The sequence below is a fragment of the Monodon monoceros genome, unplaced genomic scaffold (genome assembly GCF_005190385.1).
Source record: "Monodon monoceros isolate NGI ecotype Baffin Bay Population unplaced genomic scaffold, NGI_Narwhal_1 Super_Scaffold_11, whole genome shotgun sequence".
Taxonomy (NCBI): Eukaryota; Metazoa; Chordata; class Mammalia; order Artiodactyla; family Monodontidae; genus Monodon; species Monodon monoceros.
The window spans coordinates 58,313,823-58,336,833 of NW_021703767.1; the positions used below are offsets into that span (position 1 = coordinate 58,313,823).

At 39.8% G+C, this 23,011-nt stretch overlaps 1 protein-coding gene across 9 annotated transcripts in view; it reads left to right on the forward strand.

Moving 5' to 3' along the window:
• Nucleotides 1–23,011, forward strand: part of PHLDB2 (pleckstrin homology like domain family B member 2) — a 246,037-nt gene that overhangs the window by 130,743 nt on the left and 92,283 nt on the right. For all 9 annotated transcript variants that reach the window (XM_029215012.1, XM_029215017.1, XM_029215008.1 and 6 more), the window contains one exon: nt 9,687–11,035. In XM_029215012.1, coding sequence (XP_029070845.1) covers nt 9,701–11,035 — 1,335 coding nt within the window. In that variant the 5' untranslated portion in view covers nt 9,687–9,700. The remainder of the gene's footprint in view (nt 1–9,686; nt 11,036–23,011) is intronic.

Genomic DNA, 23,011 nt, shown 5'->3' on the forward strand with positions numbered 1-23,011 from the left:
TTGTATCTTCTTGATCTTTGCCTCCATTCTTTTTCCGAGGTCCTGAATCATCTTCACTATCATTATTCTGAATTCTTTTTCTGGAAGGTTGCCTATCTCCACCTCATTTATTTTTTTGTGGGGGGGATTATCTTGTTCATTCATCTGGTACATAGTCCTCTGTCTTTTTATTTTGTCTTTCTTTCTGTGAGTGTGGTTTTCGTTCCACAGGCTGCAGAATTGAAAAGCTGTTTTAATAATGATATAAACACAAATGTGAGTCCAATTGGTAAAAGTCACATCTTGAATATTTAGATAAAAGTCAGGAGTTTTGCAAGTGGGAAGGGAATTTGAATGACCCAAATGTTTTTTGAGGTTTTTCCTGCTTTCTGTCCTTCTTCCCCTGCCTTCCTCACAGGCTGAAAAGAGTTATCACAGGAAGCATGCAGCCAAATTCCTTGGGTGGTCTAAAGAATATTTTAAAGTTCAGGCAGACAAGTCTTATTCAAGGGACTGGCACAAAATGGTTTAAACATCCCTATTGATGCTTTACCCTCTTTACAAGAGTCCTCTAAGATTCTTAAGAATTCCTCATATAAAACAATCTAGAGTTATTTAAAAGGAACCTCTGTCACAGGAGATAAAGATCCTCATTTGAATATGGTTTTTGCTATTGATTGTGATTACCTTTAGGAACCATTGGATGTCATCTGGACTTCTTTTGACAGAGCTTAGACTTCAGTGGGCTGGAGATGACAGAAAGGAATGGTATCATGGGGTAGACTGATTTGTTGTGATAGGAAGAAGCCGAAACTTTTTTTTTTTTTTTTTTACTTTTTGTCATCACTTCTTCCATCTCTCATTTCCTCCCCCTATTCCCCATCACGCCCCAGTCCCTTCTGTGCTCCCTTCCTCCCTGTGGCATCATCTGATACTTTTGTTCTTTCCTTAATGGTCTCCCTTACCTCTTCTTTTAGTTGTTTTCAGAACATAATAAAGTAAAAATTCAAAAGGGAAAACAAGAAAACCAAGAAAGGAACTGTGTAATCAGTGTCCTGAGATCATATCAGCATTCCAGTGGTCCTCCCTTTCTCCCCAGCCTGCCATGCATCACCCCAACACCTGGCAAATTCTGAGGATGCCTCAACTTACCTGGGTTCTGAAGAGCCTCCTCTGGCAGTCACAAAGTCTTTGTGCCTTTTAGACTGCTATGGGCATGTGGGCAGTGTATGTCTGTCTCTGTGTGTCTGTGAATGTGTGTCTGTCTGCGTACAGTAAGATTTACTGTTGTAACAGGCTCAGTCTGAAAGAACAAAACATCCTCCTTATTCTTGGGTCCTTTTGAGAGATAAAAATGCCCTCCTTGGAGATTATTAATGTATCTACATGTATCTAGTAGATAATAATTATTTTGTTCAAAAAGGCTGATCTTTAAATGACAGAGAACATGGCGCAAGGAATGAGGAATGAGAATCCATTTGCTGCTCTGTTTATTTGCAAAAAAACCAATAAGGGCTCAGTGTCCACTAACAGAAGTTTGGTTTTATGGTTTTTGTTTTTTTCTTCCCTGCGCTGAGACGTAAAATCTTGAGTGTGGAGGAAGAGTTTAAAGGAACAGAGTTTAGGAGGCCAGGTTGCATGAATGGGAGATGAAGTTCTGTGGGGATGGATGTTGAGACAGTGGGAAGGTCCAGATTTAGGGATGCTTACAAAACCTGTGTATGGGGGCTTCTCTGGTGGTGCAGTGGTTAAGAATCCACCTGCCAATGCAGCCCTGGTCTGGGAAGATCCCACATGCCACGGAGCAACTAAGCCTGTGAGCCACAACTACTGAGCCTGCGCTCTAGAGTCCACGTGCCACAACTACTGCAGCCCATGCGCCTAGAGCCCGTGCTCCACAACAAGAGAAGCCATCGCAATGAGAAGCCCACGCACCACAACGAAAAGTTGCCCCCGCTCTCCGCAAGTAGAGAAAGCCGCGCACAGCAACAAAGAACCAAAGCAGTCAAAATAAATAAGTAAAATAAATAAATTAAAAAAAAAAAAAAAACCTGTGCGTAGGAGGGGATATTTGAAGAACAGAGGATCTGGGAAGGTGTTTGCCAGTGGGTGTGGGGTTGTGTGGAGAGGTGTGGCTTGTGTGTAGAGAAGCAGGAGGCTGAGGATTTAGTGATGAAAGGAAATACATGTGGAAAAGGAGGGTATATTTGCAAAGGCGGAGTCCAGAGGACTGAGGGTTTGTTTAACTGAGGATGGTGTTTGGATAACGGAGGGTGGGGAAAACAGGCTGCTTTCCGATGTCTGAAATGAGAATATTGCTAGAGGAGGAAGTGGTTGTTCCTGAAGCTTCTAAGTAGTCCCCCTCCCCCTTCATCATGTTTTCATGTTGGGATTAGTGGGGAAAGAGGGAGGTTTTTGTGTCCATTGTTCTCCATTCTTAAGCTTGGAGTTTGGGGCTGAAGTAGATTTCTTAGTTTTTCCTATTCAGTCTTCTAAAAGCTTCTTCCCTCAGGCACCACTGGTCACCACAGAATTCCCCCCCTCCCCTCCACCTCCCCAATGGCACTGCTTCTGACAGACTGCTCTAAGCTGGTGTCTGAATTCAATTACGTGTCATCAGTACGTGCTTTAAAACATTGCCATACCGTAAACGTCAGTGCTGAAAGAGGCCAGCCTGTGGACCACCAGTGTGCTGGGAGAGTTTGAAACACCAGGCATCAACCCCTGTCTGTGGCAAACTATGCTCCCAGAGCCAGCACCTCAGCTCTAAGGCCCCTCATAAGAACAACAGAGACTCAAACTTTTTCATAAAGTGGAAATTTTAACCTAAACCCTCCTGATTTTTTTGGTAAGATTCTTTTTCTGAATTTGCTTCTGTAATCTACATCCATCCCCTTTCCCCAGCCATATGAAAAGATTTCCACTTTCCTATCGCTTGCTCTTGCACTCCCCCTTTGATTAATTCCTGCTATATTGGGTGATCCTGAGAAGTGTTTGTGCACGGCGATGTAAAATGACAAGTAAAGTGTTGTATAATTTAAGAATCCTCCGAACTCTTGGTATAAATTACCTGGAAAACTGCATTTACATATATAGGCCAGACTTTAAGACTCCTACTTCTAATGCAACACACACAACACAACACAGTAAATACTTCATTTTAATTTGTTCGTTTTTTAAAACTTTGCTCCCTGGGTGTGTATTCATTATCTTGAAACCAAGATCCCTACAACTCTGGCCATCACAGCGCTCTGAAGTCACCATTAGTGACTTACAGTTTGGATGGGATTAGCTTCACTGTGGTGTTATTTGGTACAAATGGAGCAGGAGAATTATATTTTAAAACATATACCAGCATTGTGGCAAAGAGGAAAGAATCTACCAAGAAACTTTCAAACATGATCCCTGAGATTAGTTTTTCCAATAATTTTCTTCTTAAGGGAGAATGTACCGTGACTTTCCGTGGTACCTTCCAGAGATCTCTAAATGACTCCTGGCATTTTCTAATCGACAATGAGATGATATACGTTTCAGGTGATAAAATAACAAGAGAGCTCTGGAGGGATTAAATTTATGGATTGGAAAGTAAGCCCAAATGTTTCAACACACATTAACTTCTTTCCTGTTTAGACGACCCGGTGTTGTCTCTTCTTTCAGATGGGCACCAGATGCCTTCTTCCCTTCTCCACACCGGTTCTGTTTCTGTGCGTATGCGTGCAGTATATGGAGCCATTAGTGCCCTTGGGGCTGTTTTACTTCCACAATAACATAATGCAGTGATTTTATAATTTCCATGAGACTTCTTTTTTGTTTACATAAAATGTACAGGAAAGCAAAAAGAAATACACCAGCGGAGATCAAGAAGCCAGGCTAGAAACCTCGGAGAATTCCTCACCTTTCTTACATGTGTTAACATAGACCTCTCTCCGGCCGTCCTCTCTCTTGTGTGTCACTTTGACAACACCTCTTGCAGTGTGCCCTTTCACCTCCCACAGCCCTAGTTCTTCCTCTGCTTTCTTTTCCTAACCTCAGCTGCAGTCTCTAATACATTGTCTTCAGGGCTCCATCGCGTTGCTATCTCCCTCACTGCTGGGGAATTAAACCCAGTCTCTCCCATTGTATCCTCTGCCCTCCTGCCTCTACTCTCCTTGCCTTAGCTCTCATCCTCATTCAGAGTACATTACTGCTTCCTGTTCTACATTTCCCTATGCTTTTCCCACCTCTAGGCCTCCACTTGTGTGATCTCATCCGCAATGAAAAGAGCACCCTGGAACTGGGGAAGGAGAGAGAGGTATCATGAACCATTATTGTCACTCCTAGGGTCAGAAACACCACCTGTGTGATTCTCCACCTTTTGAGTTGAATTGATTTATGGGATTAAGAGATCTCAAATTGACACAAGTATACATACATATGTACTCAGCTATGGTAAACTCAGCTTCAGGAAAATGAGTGAATTACATGTTTATACTTGATGATAAATCTTTAAGTGTACAACTTTTTACACATCCTTAACAGACCCAATAAGGTTGAACTGAAAAACCAGGGTATCAGACATGAATATCTTAAAATATTCTCTGGAATGTTCTTCCCTCCAGATCATCTGTAGCTTTCTTCTGCAATATGTGTGGTGGAGAAATGTTGCATGGCTGTTTCTCAGATGTGGTTTATTATTTGCAAATGTCCTGCTTGTCTCTTCCCTAGAGACTGTAAAGCTGATCTTTCAGCTAGTACTACTGTGGAATATTTTGGTGTTGTATTTTGTTTGGCCAACTAAACTGCGTCAATAATTACATTTTTTGGCGGTGGCGAGTTTTGGCTGAGCTGCGAGGCATGAGGAATCTTAGTTACCTGACCAGGGATCGAACCTGTGCCCCCTGTAGTGGAAGCACGGAGTCCTAACTACTGGACCCCCAGGGAATTCCCAATAATTAAATTTTTTGATTAAAAAAAAAAGTGTATGTGAGGAGGAGAGAGGGGCCAAGTGTTGCCACCCTGTAGGGTAGTAAGAATACCCTTTAGTAGTTTGATACTATGTAGTTTTGTTGGAAGAGGGAATGATATTTGGTAATATTTTGTTTGGGTGATTAAGTAGCATTTGCAACTGCAAACTGGTTGAAATACATTAATACATTTTATCATCTAAAATGACATTAATGTCCTATGCTGCTGAGTCAAAAATTAAACTTTTAAGTATCCTTTTTGACATAAACCCTCAATTCTGCGCCGTTAGAGCAAATATTGAAAATGCAGAGTTTGGGCTCAGTGCTTAGCTTCTGACTTCCATTAAACAGCATCTGCTCTGCCTTGCTTTCTGGATGGCTAACTCTGCACTATCTTAGCTCTGTTTCCTATTTTGTATGCACTACTTTATAACCAAAGTCTTCCCCACTAACTGGCTTTAATTTTTTTCTTGTTATTCTAACATCTCACTTATGGATTTCCCTTTGTATCCTTATCTAAAATATCCTAAATGGTTGGAGGATTGCTGTCCAATTTAAACCACACTTAAGATAGGCATAGACTTGGACCCCAGAGATCCTATCTTACATGGTGGTGGAGATGGGAGAGGATTTAGAGAACTATGAGAGAGAAATACATAGTTATTAAATATAGAAAATAACTGTTGCTTTTTTCCTGCACAATTTTTGTTATTAATTCTGTCAGAGACAGGATGTTTGCTGGATGTACCAGTAGTCTGACCTTAGATGGGCTTGAGATTTTGTTTATATTTTTAAAACCACAAAATTTTAGGTGTGGAGGTGGCTTTATGCTACCATTGGATAATACCCATCAGATTCCCTTTCTTCAGTAGGACTTAACTCCATTGTCATTTCTTTCTATGATAACTTCCCCAGACTACCAGTCTCACTGGGTTAGCCCCTCTGCATGCTCCTTTATCGATCTGTCAATCGATCCTCTATCAAGGCATGCATCACACCATATAGCATTTATTCGTATGTGTGTTTTCCCCTTTGGACTGTGAGCTATGTGAAGGCAGGAAATGGTATCTTTGACCACATATTTTCCAGGGCCTAGCTTAAAGCCTGGTTTATAGTAGGCACTTAATGAAGATTAACACCTCCATAGTAACACACAACTCCCGAATCTCAGTGGCTTAAGATGATCTTGGATTGGCAGAGACCCTGCTCTCTATTGCCCTCACTGAGGGAGGTAGGCTAAGGAAGCCTCTACAGACTTGGATACAAGTGAGTCATCTTAGCAGGGGATGGAGACGGTGAATCATGCTCCAGCTCTTGGTGTTTCAGCTTGGAACTGACATGTCACTTTCTCTCCTGTTTCATTGATCAAAGCAAGGGACATAGCCACACCTAATGTCATGGGAATGAGGAAGAATAGCACTGCTTTGTTTCTGAAAAGAGAGAACGGGAATAATAGTGAGCAACACTAGTGCCTGTTAAGCCAAAGGCTGATACATGGTAGGCACTTAATACCTAGTCAAAGAATGAGGAACCTGAAACTACCTGTTAGGATTTTAATTTTTTTCCATACAATAAGCAGAATCATTCCAAGTAATGAAATAATCTAATAACTACATTAAAAAATGAGCATACTAAATATATTGTCTAAGCCATATTCAGCAAACATCTGGAGACTTTTTTTTTTTTTTTTTTTTTTTTTTTTGTGCGGTGGGCGGCCCTCTCTCTGTTGTGGCCTCTCCCGTTGCGGAGCACAGGCTCCGGACGCGCAGGCTCAGCGGCCATGGCTCACGGGCCCAGCCGCTCCACGGCATGTGGGATCTTCCCGGACTGGGGCCCGAACCCGTGTCCCCTGCATCGGCAGGCGGACTCTCAACCACTGCGCCACCAGGGAAGCCCTGGAGACTTTTTTTGTAACCACTCTGTTCACTTTATTCATATTAGGGAAGGTGTTATGTTTGATTTTGCAGTTTTTTCAGATGCATGAAGTATGGAATGGGTAAATTTGCATAATTGTCATTTTTGCCTGAGTCATTTAGAAGATTTGGAAAAAATGTTGAAGTCTTCAAATATTTACGTATTTAGTCTGATGAAGAAGTTCTTTAAAGTAACCTTTTTCGGAAGAGTTAATATCTGGATCAAAAACTGGACAAGAGCTTAGGAAAATGAGAGTCTAATCAACTTAAAAATGAAGTACTGCTGCAGATTGTATGCTAATATTTTACACTAATTTTTTTTCTTCATTGTTAAGGTAACCCAAACACATTGTATAAAATGTGGAAAATACAAACTAGTTTGAGAAAGGTGAATTAAAAATCACTGGTGTGATTTCTTTTATTCCATTGTTCTTGTTATAGAATACGCATATGGACAAGGGAAGAGAAGATATTGGCTTGTAATGGGGGGTAACAGTGGAAATATCCAGAAATGATCAGATTGAGACTATGGATTAAGGACAATATTGATAGGATTTGTTGATGGATAAAATGAGGAAGGAGGGAATAGAGAAGTGGTAGAGATGGTAGAGGATAGAGGATATAGTGATAGAGGGGATCAGTGATGATTCCCCAGATTTTCGCTTGAACATCTATGTGTAATCCACGTGTATATGTGGGTGTATATATAAGACTGCACTCATTGTATGTGTGGTTTTTAAAATTTACTTAACATTATATTAATGTATTTTTAATGGTATAAACATACCTTGAAATAAGATTTTAAATGGCTTAATATTCACTCATATGATATGCTATAGCTTTTGATTTTCTCCCTTATTTCGGGGGCAATTAAGGTGTTTTTTCCCCTTTAATAAATAACATGGTAATGTTCTCAGGATCCACCTACTTCCTTGTCTCCTCAATTCAAAAATATTTAACTTGAGGGAATTGACCAAGGTTTGCTGGAATTTCAACATAGCAAACCAACATGTGATAAAGTTAGTCGGGAATAGAAGGAACCAAGACTAGAGGTCATCGTGGTTTCAGTCTTCCAAAGGGGCATGGTGAGATATAGCTCAAACCAGACTGGTGCTGCTTTCGAGGTCAGAATTGGTAGTGGCAGACAATTGCTGAGAGGGACATTTGTCTTGGATGCAGAGATGGCACTGTCCCCCAGGAATGAAAGACCTGGCAAGAGCCACATGGCAGGGCCAGATCCCAGCTGGGAGGCAATTCTAAAGGAGAATCTCAAAAATTTTTTTGAGGTCCACTTCAAAAGACAATCATGCTTTTATCCATCAGGGTAGGGCTTTGGGTTGGAGGATAAGGTACCCAAGGCAGAGCTTCCTGTGGGAAGCTGCCTCTTTGAGGAGTATGAGGACTCAGCCCATCTCTAGGATTTAAGCAGCCAAACTGTTTCTTTGCCCCACTCTCTGGGTAAGAAGCAGTTCCTTATTGGGCTGCCTGCATTTGCCCAGGAAATCTCTGAGGCTGACCAAGCAAGGTGAAGGTCCTCCATCTGTGGCTGGGAGGGAGTGGGGAAGGCTGTGATGGACACTGAAAACTTGCGTTCATTGAGTGTCTCACCTGTGGGGCGATGGGAGTCAGGAGGGGCTGGAGATACGATAGAAATACTAGAAAACCCTCTGCCTTAAACTTGTGTCTTGGTCACACGTTATGATTACTAACCATAAGTAATACTGTTTATATATAGTGCAGAGATGCAGTAACCAGTGTTGGAGGTGCCTAAGGAGTTGGAGGACCGTCTTAGCAGTACCTGAGTTCAAATTTATGTTTAAATTGTGTTTTCACTTTGATGATAACTTAAAGAAAATATTTTTATCCGTTTGAAATATAAGGCTTCACATTTACAGTGATAATTTGTGATTAAAAAGACATTTTCATAGACTAAAACTACAGTTTCTTACGTTAATATTGTTCAAACTAGGGTCCAAAACATATTCTTATGGGTACATCCATTAAAAAAATTTTCTTTTCATCGTGGAAAATAGAATCCTAATCTGATCCTGGAAGAATGGGTGGGTTCGGATGGGTGCAAAAGGAGAAAGGTGTTTCCATGAGAGGAGAGAGTTAGATCAAGGATGATCATGGTGCCTCTGGGATGCCTGGGAGCTTGAAGGATGCGTCAGTTTCAGGTTTTTAAATACTCCACCCTGACCCTGATATGTCAGGAATATGGGGAACACTCCTTCCTCTACTATTACCTACCTTTCTCTGGTGGATGCGGGAGCTTTATTAAGTCTTTTTGTTGAGAAGGTAACTCTCATAGTCCCCCTTTAAAGAATCATCTTCTAACCCTCATGTTATTGATCAGCGTCTAACACAAAATTTTCTTTCTCTGCCAGAATGTGAATTTAGTTTCCTCAGGACTTAACTTCTGAGCGGTTAATGATTCTTGCAGAGACATCTAAAGGAAGGCCCATTGCAGCATCCCTTTGGGTTTTTGCTAGGTACTCAGGAAGCAGGTGGTCCTCCAGGGACTAGAAAACTAAAGGGACATTGTCTTTTTTAGGTACCAACCTCATCTTGCACTTGTACTTGGTTAGGGATTTGTTCCTCTCAAATTTCATTGACGTCCTCTTGAGTTATTTTTCTTTTGTACAAGAAACATCCCAGGTCAGTGGTCTTTATTCATCTTCATTTTGCAGGACAGCTTTTCTAGGTTTATTACTAAAACAGCATTTGTGTTTTTTAATTACAACAGATTGGACTGCAAACCTATTTGTACTGATGTAGGATGAAAAATGTGGTTCATCTTTTTAAATCTTCTTTGTTAAGTAAAGCTTTCTCTTTTTTTTTTCCTTTACAGATTCCAACAAGATTATGGCAGAGCAGAGCCACATGCAAAAGCAGCTGGATTTACAGAATGGTAGCTTAGAGGCGGGCTTTGTGGCGAATTCCCTCGAAAACGATTCCCAAAACATGATGGAGAGCCTGAGCCCGAAGAAATATTCTTCCAGTCTGAGATTTAAAACCAATGGAGACTATTCTGGTTCCTATTTAACCCTCTCACAACCTGTGCCTGCTAAAAGAAGCCCTTCTCCTTTGGGAACCAGTGTCAGAAGTAGCCCCTCCTTGGCCAAAATCCAGGGAACCAAGCAGTTCTCTTGCGATGGAAATGACAAAAATATTTCTGTGAAACCTCCCACCCCTTTACGCAGCACTTCACCCTCTCTTAGTGGATATCCACTTGGGAGAACAGACTTTGATCATTTTACAGGCCGGGACACTGAAAGGTCCTTGAGGCTTTCAGAGAAGCCTCCCTATTCCAAATACAGCTCAAGGAATAAATCCCATGACAATGTCTACTTTCTCGGAGGGCTGGAAGGCCGAAAAGCATCTGGCTCACTCTTGACCATGTGGAATGGAAGTTCCCTGGGTGATACTGGCTCCTTGCCCATCGGTAGGTCAGGGGCAGCCAGCATGCCTTCAAGCCCAAAGCAAGCCAGGAAAATAAACATCCAGGACAACCTGACACTTCAGCCCAAGGTGACCAGACACAAGGATCTGGCATCTGAAAACATAGGTTTAAGAACTAGGAAGTACTCGAGCAGCAGCCTCAGTCACATGGGCGCCTACAGCCGATCTCTCCCCCGGCTGCACAGAGCCACAGAGAATCAGCTGGCACCTCTCAGTTTGCCTCCAAGAAGCTCTCTGGGCAATTACAAACGAACGAAACTGGGGGAAAAGGATCTACCTCATAGCATCACAGACAATGACAATTACCTGAATTTTTCTTCTTTGAGCTCAGGAGCTTTACCCTATAAAACCTCTGCCTCTGAGTGCAATCCTTATGTGAGTTCCACCCTCAGCGTCCCTGCCAGTCCTCGAGTGGCTCGGAAGATGCTTCTGGCCTCCACCTCCTCCTGTACCTCTGATGACCTTGATAGGGCTTCCTACTTGGGGACCAGCCCAGGTCATTCATTCCCTCCCGGAGAGCTTGACAGAGCGTTTGCGGCCAGGAGGAACTACTCGTGTGGGTCTGTTGAGATTGATGATGCCGATCCGGACAGCCTCAGACAGGCCTCAGGAACCCCCCAGCCTGTCCTTCGGGAACGGAAAAGCAGCATTAGCTCCATTTCAGGACGAGACGACCTGATGGATTATCACCGGCGGCAGAGGGAGGAGAGACTCAGGGAGCAGGAGATGGAGCGATTGGTAATCTTCTCATCTGACTTGACCTCACTGTTTCATTGAATAACTTCTTGGAGACAAACCCCAAGGATATATGCGTAGAATTTCCATGTGCACCAGCCACTGGTCCCTTCCTAGATTTCCTCCTGCTAACCTTCCTCTTCCCAGATCACTATTATTAGTCACAAATGGATAGTTTGAAGGCCTACGTGTGCCTAATGTTATATTAAGTTGCTCTGCAGAGGTCTCACAAGTATAAATTCTTGATAAATCTAACAAAGATAGCTGTGAATTTTACTGAATTACTTTAAAAGTCTTACAAACTTCTCTCTTAAGACTATGAGGAAACACTGATTTGTATTATTTATGTCATCAAATTTGCATGTATATGCTATGATGGTAATAATCAGTGAAATGACAACTCATTGGAAATTAGGCAGTAAGTTTCTCTGTATAGCAAGTTGCCTGTAAAGTTGAAAGGTTGCCCCAATGGTGCTCAGCCTTTTTTCTGCACTGTATATAGACACACACACACCATACTCCCTTCAGCCATATCTTAATACATATAGTGACTCCAAACTACACATGCTCAAAAAAAATTACTGAGTTGTCTTTTTCTATGGATTTATGATTACTGTAAAAAATATTGAAAATAATAAGAAAAGAGGAAACAGGAGAGTCCCACTAATGAATAAGAACAAACTGCTACATTTTTCTATTTTCTTTTAAGCATAATTTTTTAGGATGAATACCTGTAAGATTATTTTGGTTCATTAATGATTAATGATTTCCTTAATGTGGGAAGCTGCAGGATGGTAAAGCTGATTTACAGAAGTGTAGGAGTATCAAAAGTATTTTAGTTACTAAAAGAAAGTATGCTGGAATAAGATTTCTGAATCACATACAAAACTAGTTAATGCCCTACAGGACAATAAAATTATAACTTCCGGATTATAATGAACAGAAACTTTTGCATCTATACAGGACAGAATTTGCTTGAAATTTTAGAAAAATAATTATTCACATCACTCACAGTTTTTGATAATTTAATGTCTATCCTTACAGAGTTTCCAAATATCCTAATCACTAATAGTGAATGAAAACAAATGTGTATACCCCTAGAGAATTTGGTATTCTTGTGGGTGGATGTTAGATGGTGCTCCAGTATGCAGTTCTTTTGTTATCATAAATAATCTCCAAAGATTTTTCATGATCACAAAAGGCATTGTATTTGGGTCTGATTCATTGACATAAGCTAGAAAAACTTTTAATTAGCATGTAAAAGCCTTCTTGTATATAGATAGCAAATCTAGTGCTATACTGTGCTGAACAACTGTCCTTGATAAAGCCAGAGAATCAACTTCTATGATTTATTAAGTTACCTAGGAGAGCATTTCAATGGCTTCATCACTCCAGAGGTCTTCCTTAAATGCTTTTATTTACTCTTCTGTTCTAAGGGTAGGAAACCAAACTCTTATTTATTTATTTATTTTTGGCTGTGTTGGGTCTTTCTTGCTGCACGCGGGCTTTCTCTAGTTGAGGTGAGAGGGGCTACTCTTTGTTGTGGTGCGCAAGCTTCTCATTGTGGTGGCTTCTCTTGTTGCTGAGCATGGGCTCTAGGCCAGCACGTGGGCTCGGTAGTTGTGGCTTGCAGCCTCTAGAGCACAGGCTCAGTAGTTGTGGCGCACAGGCTTAGTTGCTCTGCGGCATGTGGGATCTTCCTGGACCAGGGCTTGAACCCGTGTCTCCTGCATTGGCAGGAGAATTCTTAACCACTGCGCCACCAGGGAAGTCCCAAACTGGTTTCATCTTTAGCACTTATAAGAGTTGGTGAATTTTTCTTTCCTCTGGTTTTCCCAAATCTGCTAAGGTTCCTGGCTATCCAGCAAGTGACCTTTTTACTGCCTATAAGGTTGGTGCCCTGTAAGCCACAAACAGGTCCTAGTTCAACTTCTTGGGAGAAGCTTTGGGTATTAGCTTCAGATATGAAGTTATAACCCTTTCTCCTTAATAAGGGGCTTGTCATATCTGATGAAGTGAGGCTAATTTTTAAGTAAGACACTCTACATTTGGCCTCTGTTGTATTGTCTATTTGTCTGATTATATTCCAGTAAAAGGGAGGACAGATTCTTATTGAGCCCATGCAAATAATGTTATTGCCATTAAAAAGTCTCAGAAAAAAATGTTTCTTCCTGAATCTGAAGGACCAAGGAGAACAAATTAACATTAAAAGAATGTTTCATTTAGTTTGCAACATCGGAGTCAACTAAATTGGTGGTTAGAGATAGATCAGCATGAATGCTAAAAGGGTTTTCCCCATCAGAAGATAGAACATTAAGATAATGCCAGTAATTTTCCAAAATACATGTCCACATTCATAAATTAGATTTCCAGTTTCAGTTCAATCTGTTCTATGTAATTAATTCTTATTCCTCTAACCTTGGGTCATTAATTTGATTTCATGAAGTTATCTATTTCTGAACTAAAAGAAGTCCTGAAAATCTGATTTAGCCTCTAGTACTATCTCATACTTGTCTATGTAATGTCAGCTCTTCTGTCAGCCTCTGACCCTAAGTCCATTCTTTGAATATCAAGAGTGCAGAGTATCTGGTAAAGTTCTGTCCACGAGGCTCTGAGACTGTCTTTCTTTGTTAAAGGCACATCCTCACCTATAACTTAAGCAGAGTCTTTAGGAAAGCATGAGAGAAAATCGTGGACTACTGGGTGAGGGTAAAAGTAAGTGGCTATGGTTAATCTACAGTTAATTTAACAAACAGTTTCAACGAGAAAGAGAATTTAAATCTTCTATTAGGCAATAAGATGTTGATCTTATTTTTTTTAATAAATTTATTTATTTTATTTATTTATTTTTGGCTGCGTTGGGTCTTCGTTGCTATGCGCGGGCTTTCTCTAGTTGTGGCGAGAGGGGGCTACTCTTCATTGCAGTGCACGGGCTTCTCATTGCGGTGGCTTCTCTTGTTGTGGAGCACGGGCTCTAGGCACGCAGGCTTCAGTAGTTGTGGCATGCAGGCTGAGTAGTTGTGGCTCGTGGGCTCTAGAGCACAGGCTCAGTAGATGTGGCACATGGGCTTAGTTGCTCCATGGTATGTGGGATCTTCCCGGACCAGGGCTCAAACCCATGTCCCTTGCATTGGCAGGTGGATTCTTAACCACTGAACCACCAGGGAAGCCCATGTTGGTCTTATTTAATCAGTGTTTCCCCTGAGGGTGAGAACGTATTACAGAGAGTGAGGACGTTGACATATATCCAGGGCCTTTCTGTAAAGTATGCAATCACTGAACTTTATGTTATAATATTTTGCCTGTACAAAATTAGCCTAGGGAAGGCTGAGCTTCCCATTTGATTTGACAAATCTTCCTATGCATTTCTTGATAGTGTTGAGCTATTTATCAAGAAGGGGCTTAACAAATAAACCTAATTATTTCTAGCATTCTTCTTTTTGTAAGGTTAAGAAAAAAATTCTTTGTCATTGCCCAATAGTCCTCTGGGAAAACTTAAAGACAGTTCAAATGTAGAAGGTATCTTGGAAAAAATTTGTTTTCCTGAATTTAAGGTCTGATCTTGGGAAGGCGAAATCAAATATTAATCAGAGATTATGTTATTTGAATAATATAGCGTTGTGGATGCCTGAGAAAAATGAATGTTCGCAGTTTGGGTACCTAATAAAGTGAGAATAAGTTATTTATTATAAACAATAAATCTTAAAATAATCAGATGAGGAACTGTTTTTGGTCATTTTAAATATGCAAGTATATATCCCAGTTAGGACAAGGCACAAAAGATTACTCTTGTGAAATACTGAAACTCTTCTCTCTAGGCAGATTACAAAAAAAATAAATAAACTTTTGCTATCTTTTGTAAGCATAGGCTGATTTCTCCAAGATAAGTAAGTAATTTCAATAAGAGATAATTGCATTTTACTTTTACAATAGGATACTTCTCACAAAAAAATTACTTCATAAACTCATCAGTGTTGTTCAAACTTTGCCAAAGTTTTAACATTTTATTACATCTTTACAGAATTAACTATTTGCAGATATTATAAAGTAAGTCAAATAAGCTCCCTTTCTGCAAATCTAAAATTTTTAATGTAACTTTATTTTATTAAAGTACAGTTGATTTACAGTATTGTATAACTTTCAGGTGTACAACATGGTGATTCAACATTTTTATAGATTATACTCTACCTAAATTTAGTATAAGATATTGGCTGGGGGCTTCCCTGGTGGTGCAGTGGTTGAGAGTCCACCTGCCGATGCAGGGGACACGGGTTCGTGCCCCAGTCTGGGAAGACCCCACATGCTGTGGAGCAGCTGGGCCCGTGAGCCATGGCCGCTGAGCCTGCGTGCCTGGAGCCTGTGCTCCGCAATGGGAGAGGCCACAATAGTGAGAGGCCCGCGTACCGCAAAAAAAAAAAAAAAAAGATATTGGCTGTATTCCCTATACTGTACCATATATCCTTATAGTTTATTTATTTTATACATAGTAGTTTGTACCTCTTAATTCCCTACCCTTCTATTGCCTCTCCGTCCCTCTCCGCACATGTTATCACCAGTTTGTTCTCTATATCTGTGAGTCTCTTTCTGTTTTGTTATGTTTATTCATTTGTTTTATTGTTTAGATTCTACATGTAAGTGCTAACATACAGTATTTGTCTTTCTCTGGCTGACTTATTTCATTAAGCATAATATCCTCCAGGTCCATCCATGTTGTTGCAAATGGGAAAACTTCATTATTTTTTTATGGCTGAGTAATATTCCATTGTCTGTATATACCACATCTTCTTTATCCATCTGTTGATGAACTCTTAGGTTGCTTCCATATCTTGGCTATTGTAAGTAATGCTGCTATGAACATTGGGGTGCATATGTCTTCTCAAATTACTGATTTCTCTTTTCTTTGGGTATGTACCCAGAAGTAGAATTGCTGGATCATATGGTAGTTCTATTTTTAGTATTTTGAAGCATCTCCATACTGTTTTCCATAGTGGCTCTGCCAGTTTACATTCCCACCAACAGTTTACTAGGGTTCCCTTTTCTCCACATCCTCACCAGCATTTGTTATTTGTGGTCTTTTTGATGATAGCCATTTCGACAGGCATGAGGGGATATCTCACTATGGTTATGGTTTGCATATCCCTGATGATTAGTGATGTTGAGCATCTTTTCATGTGTCTGTTTACCATCTGTATGTCTTCTTTGGAAAAATGTCTTTTCAGGTCTTCCGCCTATTTTTAAATTGAGTTGTATGAGCTGTTTATATACTTTCGATATTAACCCCTTATTGAATATATCATTTGCAAACATTCTCCCATACAGTAGGCTGTCTTTTTGTTTTATTGGTGGTTTCCTTTGCTTTGCAAAAGCTGTGAGGTTTAATTAGGTCCCACTTGTTTATTTTTGCTTTTGTTTCCTTTGCCTGAGGAGAAAGATCCAAAAAAAATACTGCTACAACTTATGTCAAAGAGTGTTCTGCCTATGTTTTCTTCTAGGAGTTTTATGGTTTCTGGTTTTACATTTAAGTCTTTAATCCATTTTGAGTTTATTTTTGTATATGGTGTTAGAGAATGTTCTAATTTCATTCTTTCACATGTAGTTGTCCAGTTTTCCCAGCACCACTTGTTGAAGAGACTGTCTTTTTTCCATTGTATATTCTTGCCTCCTTTGTCACAGAGTAATTGACCATAAGTTTATGGGTTTGTTTCTGTGCTCTCTATTCCTTTTTTAATTCCTTTAGATGGCAATTTAAGTTGTTTATTTGAGATTTTTCTTATTTCTTGAGATAGTCCTGTATTGCTATAAACTTCCCTCTTACAACCACTTTTTCTGTGTCCCATAGGTTTTGGAAAGTTGTGGTTTTTTTTTTTTCTTAACTATTTTATTTATTTTTGGCTGTGTTGGGTCTTTGTTGCTGCACATGGGCTTTCTCTAGTTGCGGTCAGCAGGGGCTACTCTTCATTGCAGTGTGCGGGCTTCTCATCGCGGTGGCTTCTCTTGTTGCAGAGCCTGGGCTCTAGGTGCATGGGCTTCAGTAGTTATGGCATGTGGGCCCAGTAGTTGTGGCTCTTGGGCTCTAGAGCACAGTCTCAGTAGTTGTGGCACATGAGCTTAGTTGCTTCACGAAATGTGGGATATTCATGGGCCAGGGATTGAACCCATGTCCCCTGCATTGGCAGGCAGATTCTTAACCACTGTGCCACCAGGGAAGTCCCTGTGTATTTATTTTCATTTGTCTCAGGGTATTTTCTGGTTTCCTCTTTGATTTCCTCATTGGTCCACTGGTTTTTTAGTGGCATGTTGTTTAATCTCCACATGTTTGTGTTTTTCCCTGTAATTGATTTTTAGTTTCATACCATGTGGTTGAAAAAGATGCTTGATATAATTTCTAGACTCTTAAATTTGTTGGGATTTGTTCTGTGTCCTAGCATGTGATCTTTCCTGGAGAATGTTCCACGTGCACTTAAAAAGAAATGTGTATTCTGCTGTTTCTGAGCGGAATGTCCTGTAGATATCTGTTAAGTCCAACTGGTCTATATGTCATTTAAGACCATTGCTTTCTCATTGATTTTCTGTTTGGATGATCTGTCAATTGATGTAAGAGGGGTGTTGAAGTCCTCTACTTTTATTGTATTATTGTTAATTTCCCCCTTTATGTCTGTTAATATTTACTTTATATATTCAGGTGCTCCTATATTAGGTATATGTTAACTACTATAGGAGAACCTAAATATGTTAATGAGTGTTATATCCTCTTCTCGTATTGATCCCTTTATCGTCATATAATGCCCTTCTTTGTCTTTGGATATAGACTTTGTTTTAAAGTCTACTTTGTCTGATATGAGTATTACTACCCTAGCTTTCTTACATTTCCATTTTCATGAAATATCTTTTTCCATCCCCTCACTTTCAGTCTGTGTGTGTTTTTAGCTCTGATGTGAGTCTCTTGTAGACAGCATATAGATGGGTCTTGTTTTTTTTTATCCAATCAGGCATCCTGTGTCTTTTTTTTTTTTGCGGTACGCGGGCCTCTCACTGTTGTGGCCTCTCCCGTTGCAGAGCACAGGCTCCGGACATGCAGGCTCAGCGGCCATGGCTCACGGGCCCAGCCGCTCCATGGCACGTGGGATCTTCCCAGACCTGGGCATGAACCCGTGCCCCCTGCATCGGCAGGCGGACACTCAACCACTGTGCCACCAGGGAAGCCCATCATCCTATGTCTTTTGATTGGAGCATTTAGTTCATTGACATTTAAAGTGACTTTTTTTTTTTTTTTTTGCGGTACATGGGCCTCTCACTGTTGTGGCCTCTCCCGTTGCGGAGCACAGGCTCTGGACGCGCAGGCTCAGTGGCCATGGCTCACGGGCCCAGCCACTCTGCGGCATTTGGGATTTTCCTGGACTGGGGCACAAACCCGTGTCCCTTGCATCAGCAGGCAGACTCTCAACCACTGTGCCACCAGGGAAGCCCTAAAGTGACTATTGATAAGTGTGTACTTCTTGCCATTTTGTTACTTGTTTACTGGTTGTTATTGTAGTTCTTCTTGTTTTTTTCTCTTCTTTTAGTTTGTTCCCTTGTGGTTTGATGATTTTCTTCAGTGGTATGCTTGTGTTTCTTTCTCCTTAGTTTTCGTCTATCTGTTGTAGGTTTTGATTTGTGGTAACCATGGGGTTCATATGTTGACCTATATCTACTTGTTCTAAACTGAGAGTCATTTAAATTCAAACACACTCTAAAAGATCTACGTTTTTTACTCCCCTCCCCCACTTCTGGGTTTTTGATGTCATATTTTACATCTTCATGTCTATCCCATAAGTGTTTATTGTAGTTATAGTTGATTTTACAATTTCTGTCTTTTAATCTTCATGCTCGATTATTTAAGTAGTTGATCCACAGTCTTTACTATATATTTGCCTTTATCTGTGGGATTTTTTCTTTCCTATAAACATTTTGTTGTAGCCTTTTCTTTTCCTCTTAGAGAAGACTCTTTAACACTTCTTTTAGGGTCACTTTAGTATTGCTGAACTCTTAGTTTTTGCTTGTCTGAGAAGTTCTTTATCTCTCCTTCACTTCTGAATAATAACCTTGCTGGGTAGAGTGTCCTAGGTCTTAGGTTTTTCCCTTTCAGCACTTTGAATATATCATGCCACTCCCTTCTGGCCTGCAAAGTTTCTGCAGAAAACTGTATTTTTGGTGTGTTCCTGGGGGGAGATGAGCTCAGCGTCCTCTTTCTCCACTATCTTGATCTCCCTGACATCCAAATATGTAATTTTTTAATTTTTTAATTTCCATCAATTTTTGTTCTTCACGGTCTTCTTTCACTTTCTGGAACAATCAGACACTCCAGACAGAAGCCCTTAACTTAAGATATTGTAAACTGTGTTTAAGCTGACACATCACAGAACATAATTACTATTGATATAAAAAGGTTTGTCATAGTTAGAACTGTTTGGTTGAACACAAATTTTATGTTTTTCTTAATCTTACACTGTATATAGAAGTGTATATAGAAGCTTATCTTTTCAGTAAACTAGTAAAGAAGTTCAGAGAAAGTAATCTCTTTATGATAAAACTAATCCAAACTTATTTTAAAGATGAAATTAAACTTGTATTATTCTGTACACTGATAAGACAAGGTAAAGACATACAGCTATTTTTTAAACCAAATTATCAAATCAGTGTTTGATAATTTGTGTAAGGATCCACTTTATTCATCTAAACTTGTTTTCTAAGGCAAAGAAAACTGCTTCTGAAGTCAACAGTTTTGAAGAGGAAGGTCTTTTCTAAAGGAGAACACATTTAAATTTTTAGAATTTCCTTTTTATTTTTTTGGAATTTTGGGAATGTTAGATTTACTTAAATGCTTATTAGTCTGTATAAACCAATCATAATAGAGGTCCTTTATTTTAATGTATTATTATCCTCAGGAAGTAGGAAAATATTTCACTCACACACAGTGATTTTTTTTTCTCAGTTGCAGAGACTAGGTAAAAAGAAATGTCCTGATTTGAGTTCACAAATAGAAAAACAACAAACAAGTGAGAAATGATGACAAATAAATGCTCAGCCATCTCTCACCAGAGCAAGGGTAGCTTCCAGTTCTACCTGACAGTTCACCAAGTGGTCAGATCATAAAACCAGATTCCCAGTCATTGCACCATCAATGCGGATAACTATTGATTGTGTGCAATCCAAAACCCCGATCAAATGTAGACACGAATCAGAAACCCAGAGCAGGAAAACAAAAATTTCAGAAGATAGTGAGTCAGTGAAGGTAAAGTTCTACTGCCATATGGGGTTTACTCCAGGAGCCAAGAAAAGCTGTGCCTGGGCTTCCAGCCCACGAGCTATTCTTCATGAGCAGTACAGTTTAATTGACTCTACAGGCTGAGTCCACTGGGACCTCCAAATTGTCAAAGCATAATTTTCAAAAAATAAACCCAACTCTTAGACAAATATAGAATTAATAGATGCCAAAAATTTATTGAATTCATTAATGAGGAAACCAAGCAGGATAAAGTTGATTCACTAAGCATAATTTCTGTAGTATATTTTAGCTTGAGTTGTGATTATCCCAGTGTTTCATTTGGATGTTTTTACCTGTGCAATCTTTATTTGAAAACTCAAGGTAATTATATTGAGTATAAAAGGCTGAACCCTAGTCATGAATCTCTAAGGGCCTACTAATGGGGTACAACTGTCCACAGTGAGACAACATTAAATAGCTTCCAACTGCTGTGCTAGTTGAGTTGTTTTGTTTTTTTATAATTTTTCTTCTTTCTTGCTCTAAGCTGCCAATTTTTCTTTTGCCATTAAGCCAGCCTTCTTTTTTAAATGTATGATTTTTAGAAACCAGATATCAAGACTTGTTTAAAAATACTGCCAACTAAGAGTTACTAGGTGCAAGTGAGGTCTTAAGAGGGTCCTGTGTGCGCGAAGTGTGTGCACTTCAGCTCATAGACCTTGTGACATCCTTCTGGGCTGGCCAGTGGTCATTTAAACTTCCCAGTTCTGAGCTGTTTTCCAAGTAGGGGAATGGATAAGGTACCTCTAGTGGGCTGGGATGCTGATCCTTTGACAAACTAGATGCTTGAAAGGCTAAAGAAATCGTTACAAAGTAGACAGGATATTCTTTTATTCATCTCATTTGATACCTGCCTCCCTTCCAGTAATACAGAGGTAGTGATGCCCATCTAGTTCATCTTACGGTCCAGGGCAGTTAAAGTCATTTTAGGAAGAAAAGGGGAAAATACAAAACTTAAAGCAAACCCTACTGCTATTAAGAGTATTCGTTTGGTTACATCACCAAAAGCATCTGTGTGCTATTGTGGAGAACCAATAGATTCCCACAAATTGAGTTGTAGCAATCCATTATTTTCTTTCTGGCTGATGGCAGTCATCTGTGGTACCTTGATAAACAGTATTGTCACTGTTTAGAACTATGTAGGGTCACACTTGGTGTTCATTTCTCCAGCAAGTTGTAACATGATGCCAGCTTTCATGAGGCACCATGGAATAAGGTTTTCTAACTTTTTACATATTCTGCCACCCCGGGATGAGGTTGAGTTTCAAGACACGTAATAATACTTCCATGGTATTTATTATGTGAATAGGTGAAATGTCTGTGACAGTGATTCTCTACAATTTAGAAGATGTTTTGTTCTAATAGCGTTTCTGAAAGTGCTTTACAACTAAAGAATTTTAAGTTGCAAAGGGCTGGGACCATGCCTGTCTTGCTCACTGCTGTGCATCCACCTTGTAGCCAGATGAGTAGAGTATGGGAAACATTGTAGACATGTTTTTAGAAAGAGTGAATGATATTCATTCTGGCTTTCCTTATTCTGTGGCCATAGGCTGCTCCCCTAGCTCCCAGACATCTCAAACTTAAGTTTACATACTTAGTTCTTGGTAACAGTGAAGCTCTCCACAAAAGAATGCAAATATCTCAGCATAAATGCATTCTTTTTACTTCCAGAAACAGAAAATTCTCTTCCACTTTTCAATTAAAAATAAAAAGATGAGAATGAGTTATTTTTCTTTATGCTGAAAAATTTGTAGCATTCTTTGTAAGAATTGGTGCTCTCCAGAATCATACAAAACCAAGGCTTGTGTACTTTTGAGTAGACAATAGGTCTAATGTTTCTAAAATTAACTAAAAGTATAATTGAGCATATTTAAGGAGTTATATAAAATGGAATTTTATAAAATAAAAGTGTATGTTCTCTAATCTCCTTAAGGTGGTAAGACAGATACTATTTTAAAGACCAGAGAGTAAACAGGCTTTATAATTCAGTTCTATAATTAGGAAAATTTCGGAACTCAAGAAGAGTGAGCATTGTCAGGTGAGAGTTACTCTACCTGTGGATGTGTTTTGCTTTTATATCTGCTTCTTGCTGCCTTTACTTCCTAGTGACTCCTGACCCCAAAAGACAGTTTGGTCATTCAGACCTTTTTGTACTGTAAATTTGACAACACCTCTTCAGTGGAAGCAGAAAGGACAGTGTTATAAGAATGCCTATGGCTTCCTAGCCATCTTCCTTTTTTCCTAAGAAGAATGTGTTTGAAATGTGAAGGCAAACTTAAGTATTGAAAGCTATTTTGCACTCCCATCTGACTTGAAAGGCATCTGCTTCCTGATGTGGCCCTTCCTCTTGCTACATCCTGACTATAGTTTTAACTAAAAAAAAAAACAAGGGTTGCAGTAGTGGGAAGTGAGTCAGTTAAACTGCAAATGGGGTGACAGGTTGGTTTACTAACCAAATAAATTTGATGGCTCACACTTTTTAAAGGGATATTTAGAAATTATGACTCTCTTCCTGTATTCTGTGTCAGAATGTCCATTCATTAATTAATTGATTTAATCTTCAGGTTTGACATAAGCTTTAGAATGATTTGTTTCTGTGGAGCCTTGCTTTTCCTAGCTCTAATGTTTAAAACAGTCAGTCAGTTCTCTGCCCCCTTTACTTTCATGACTCGTTTGGA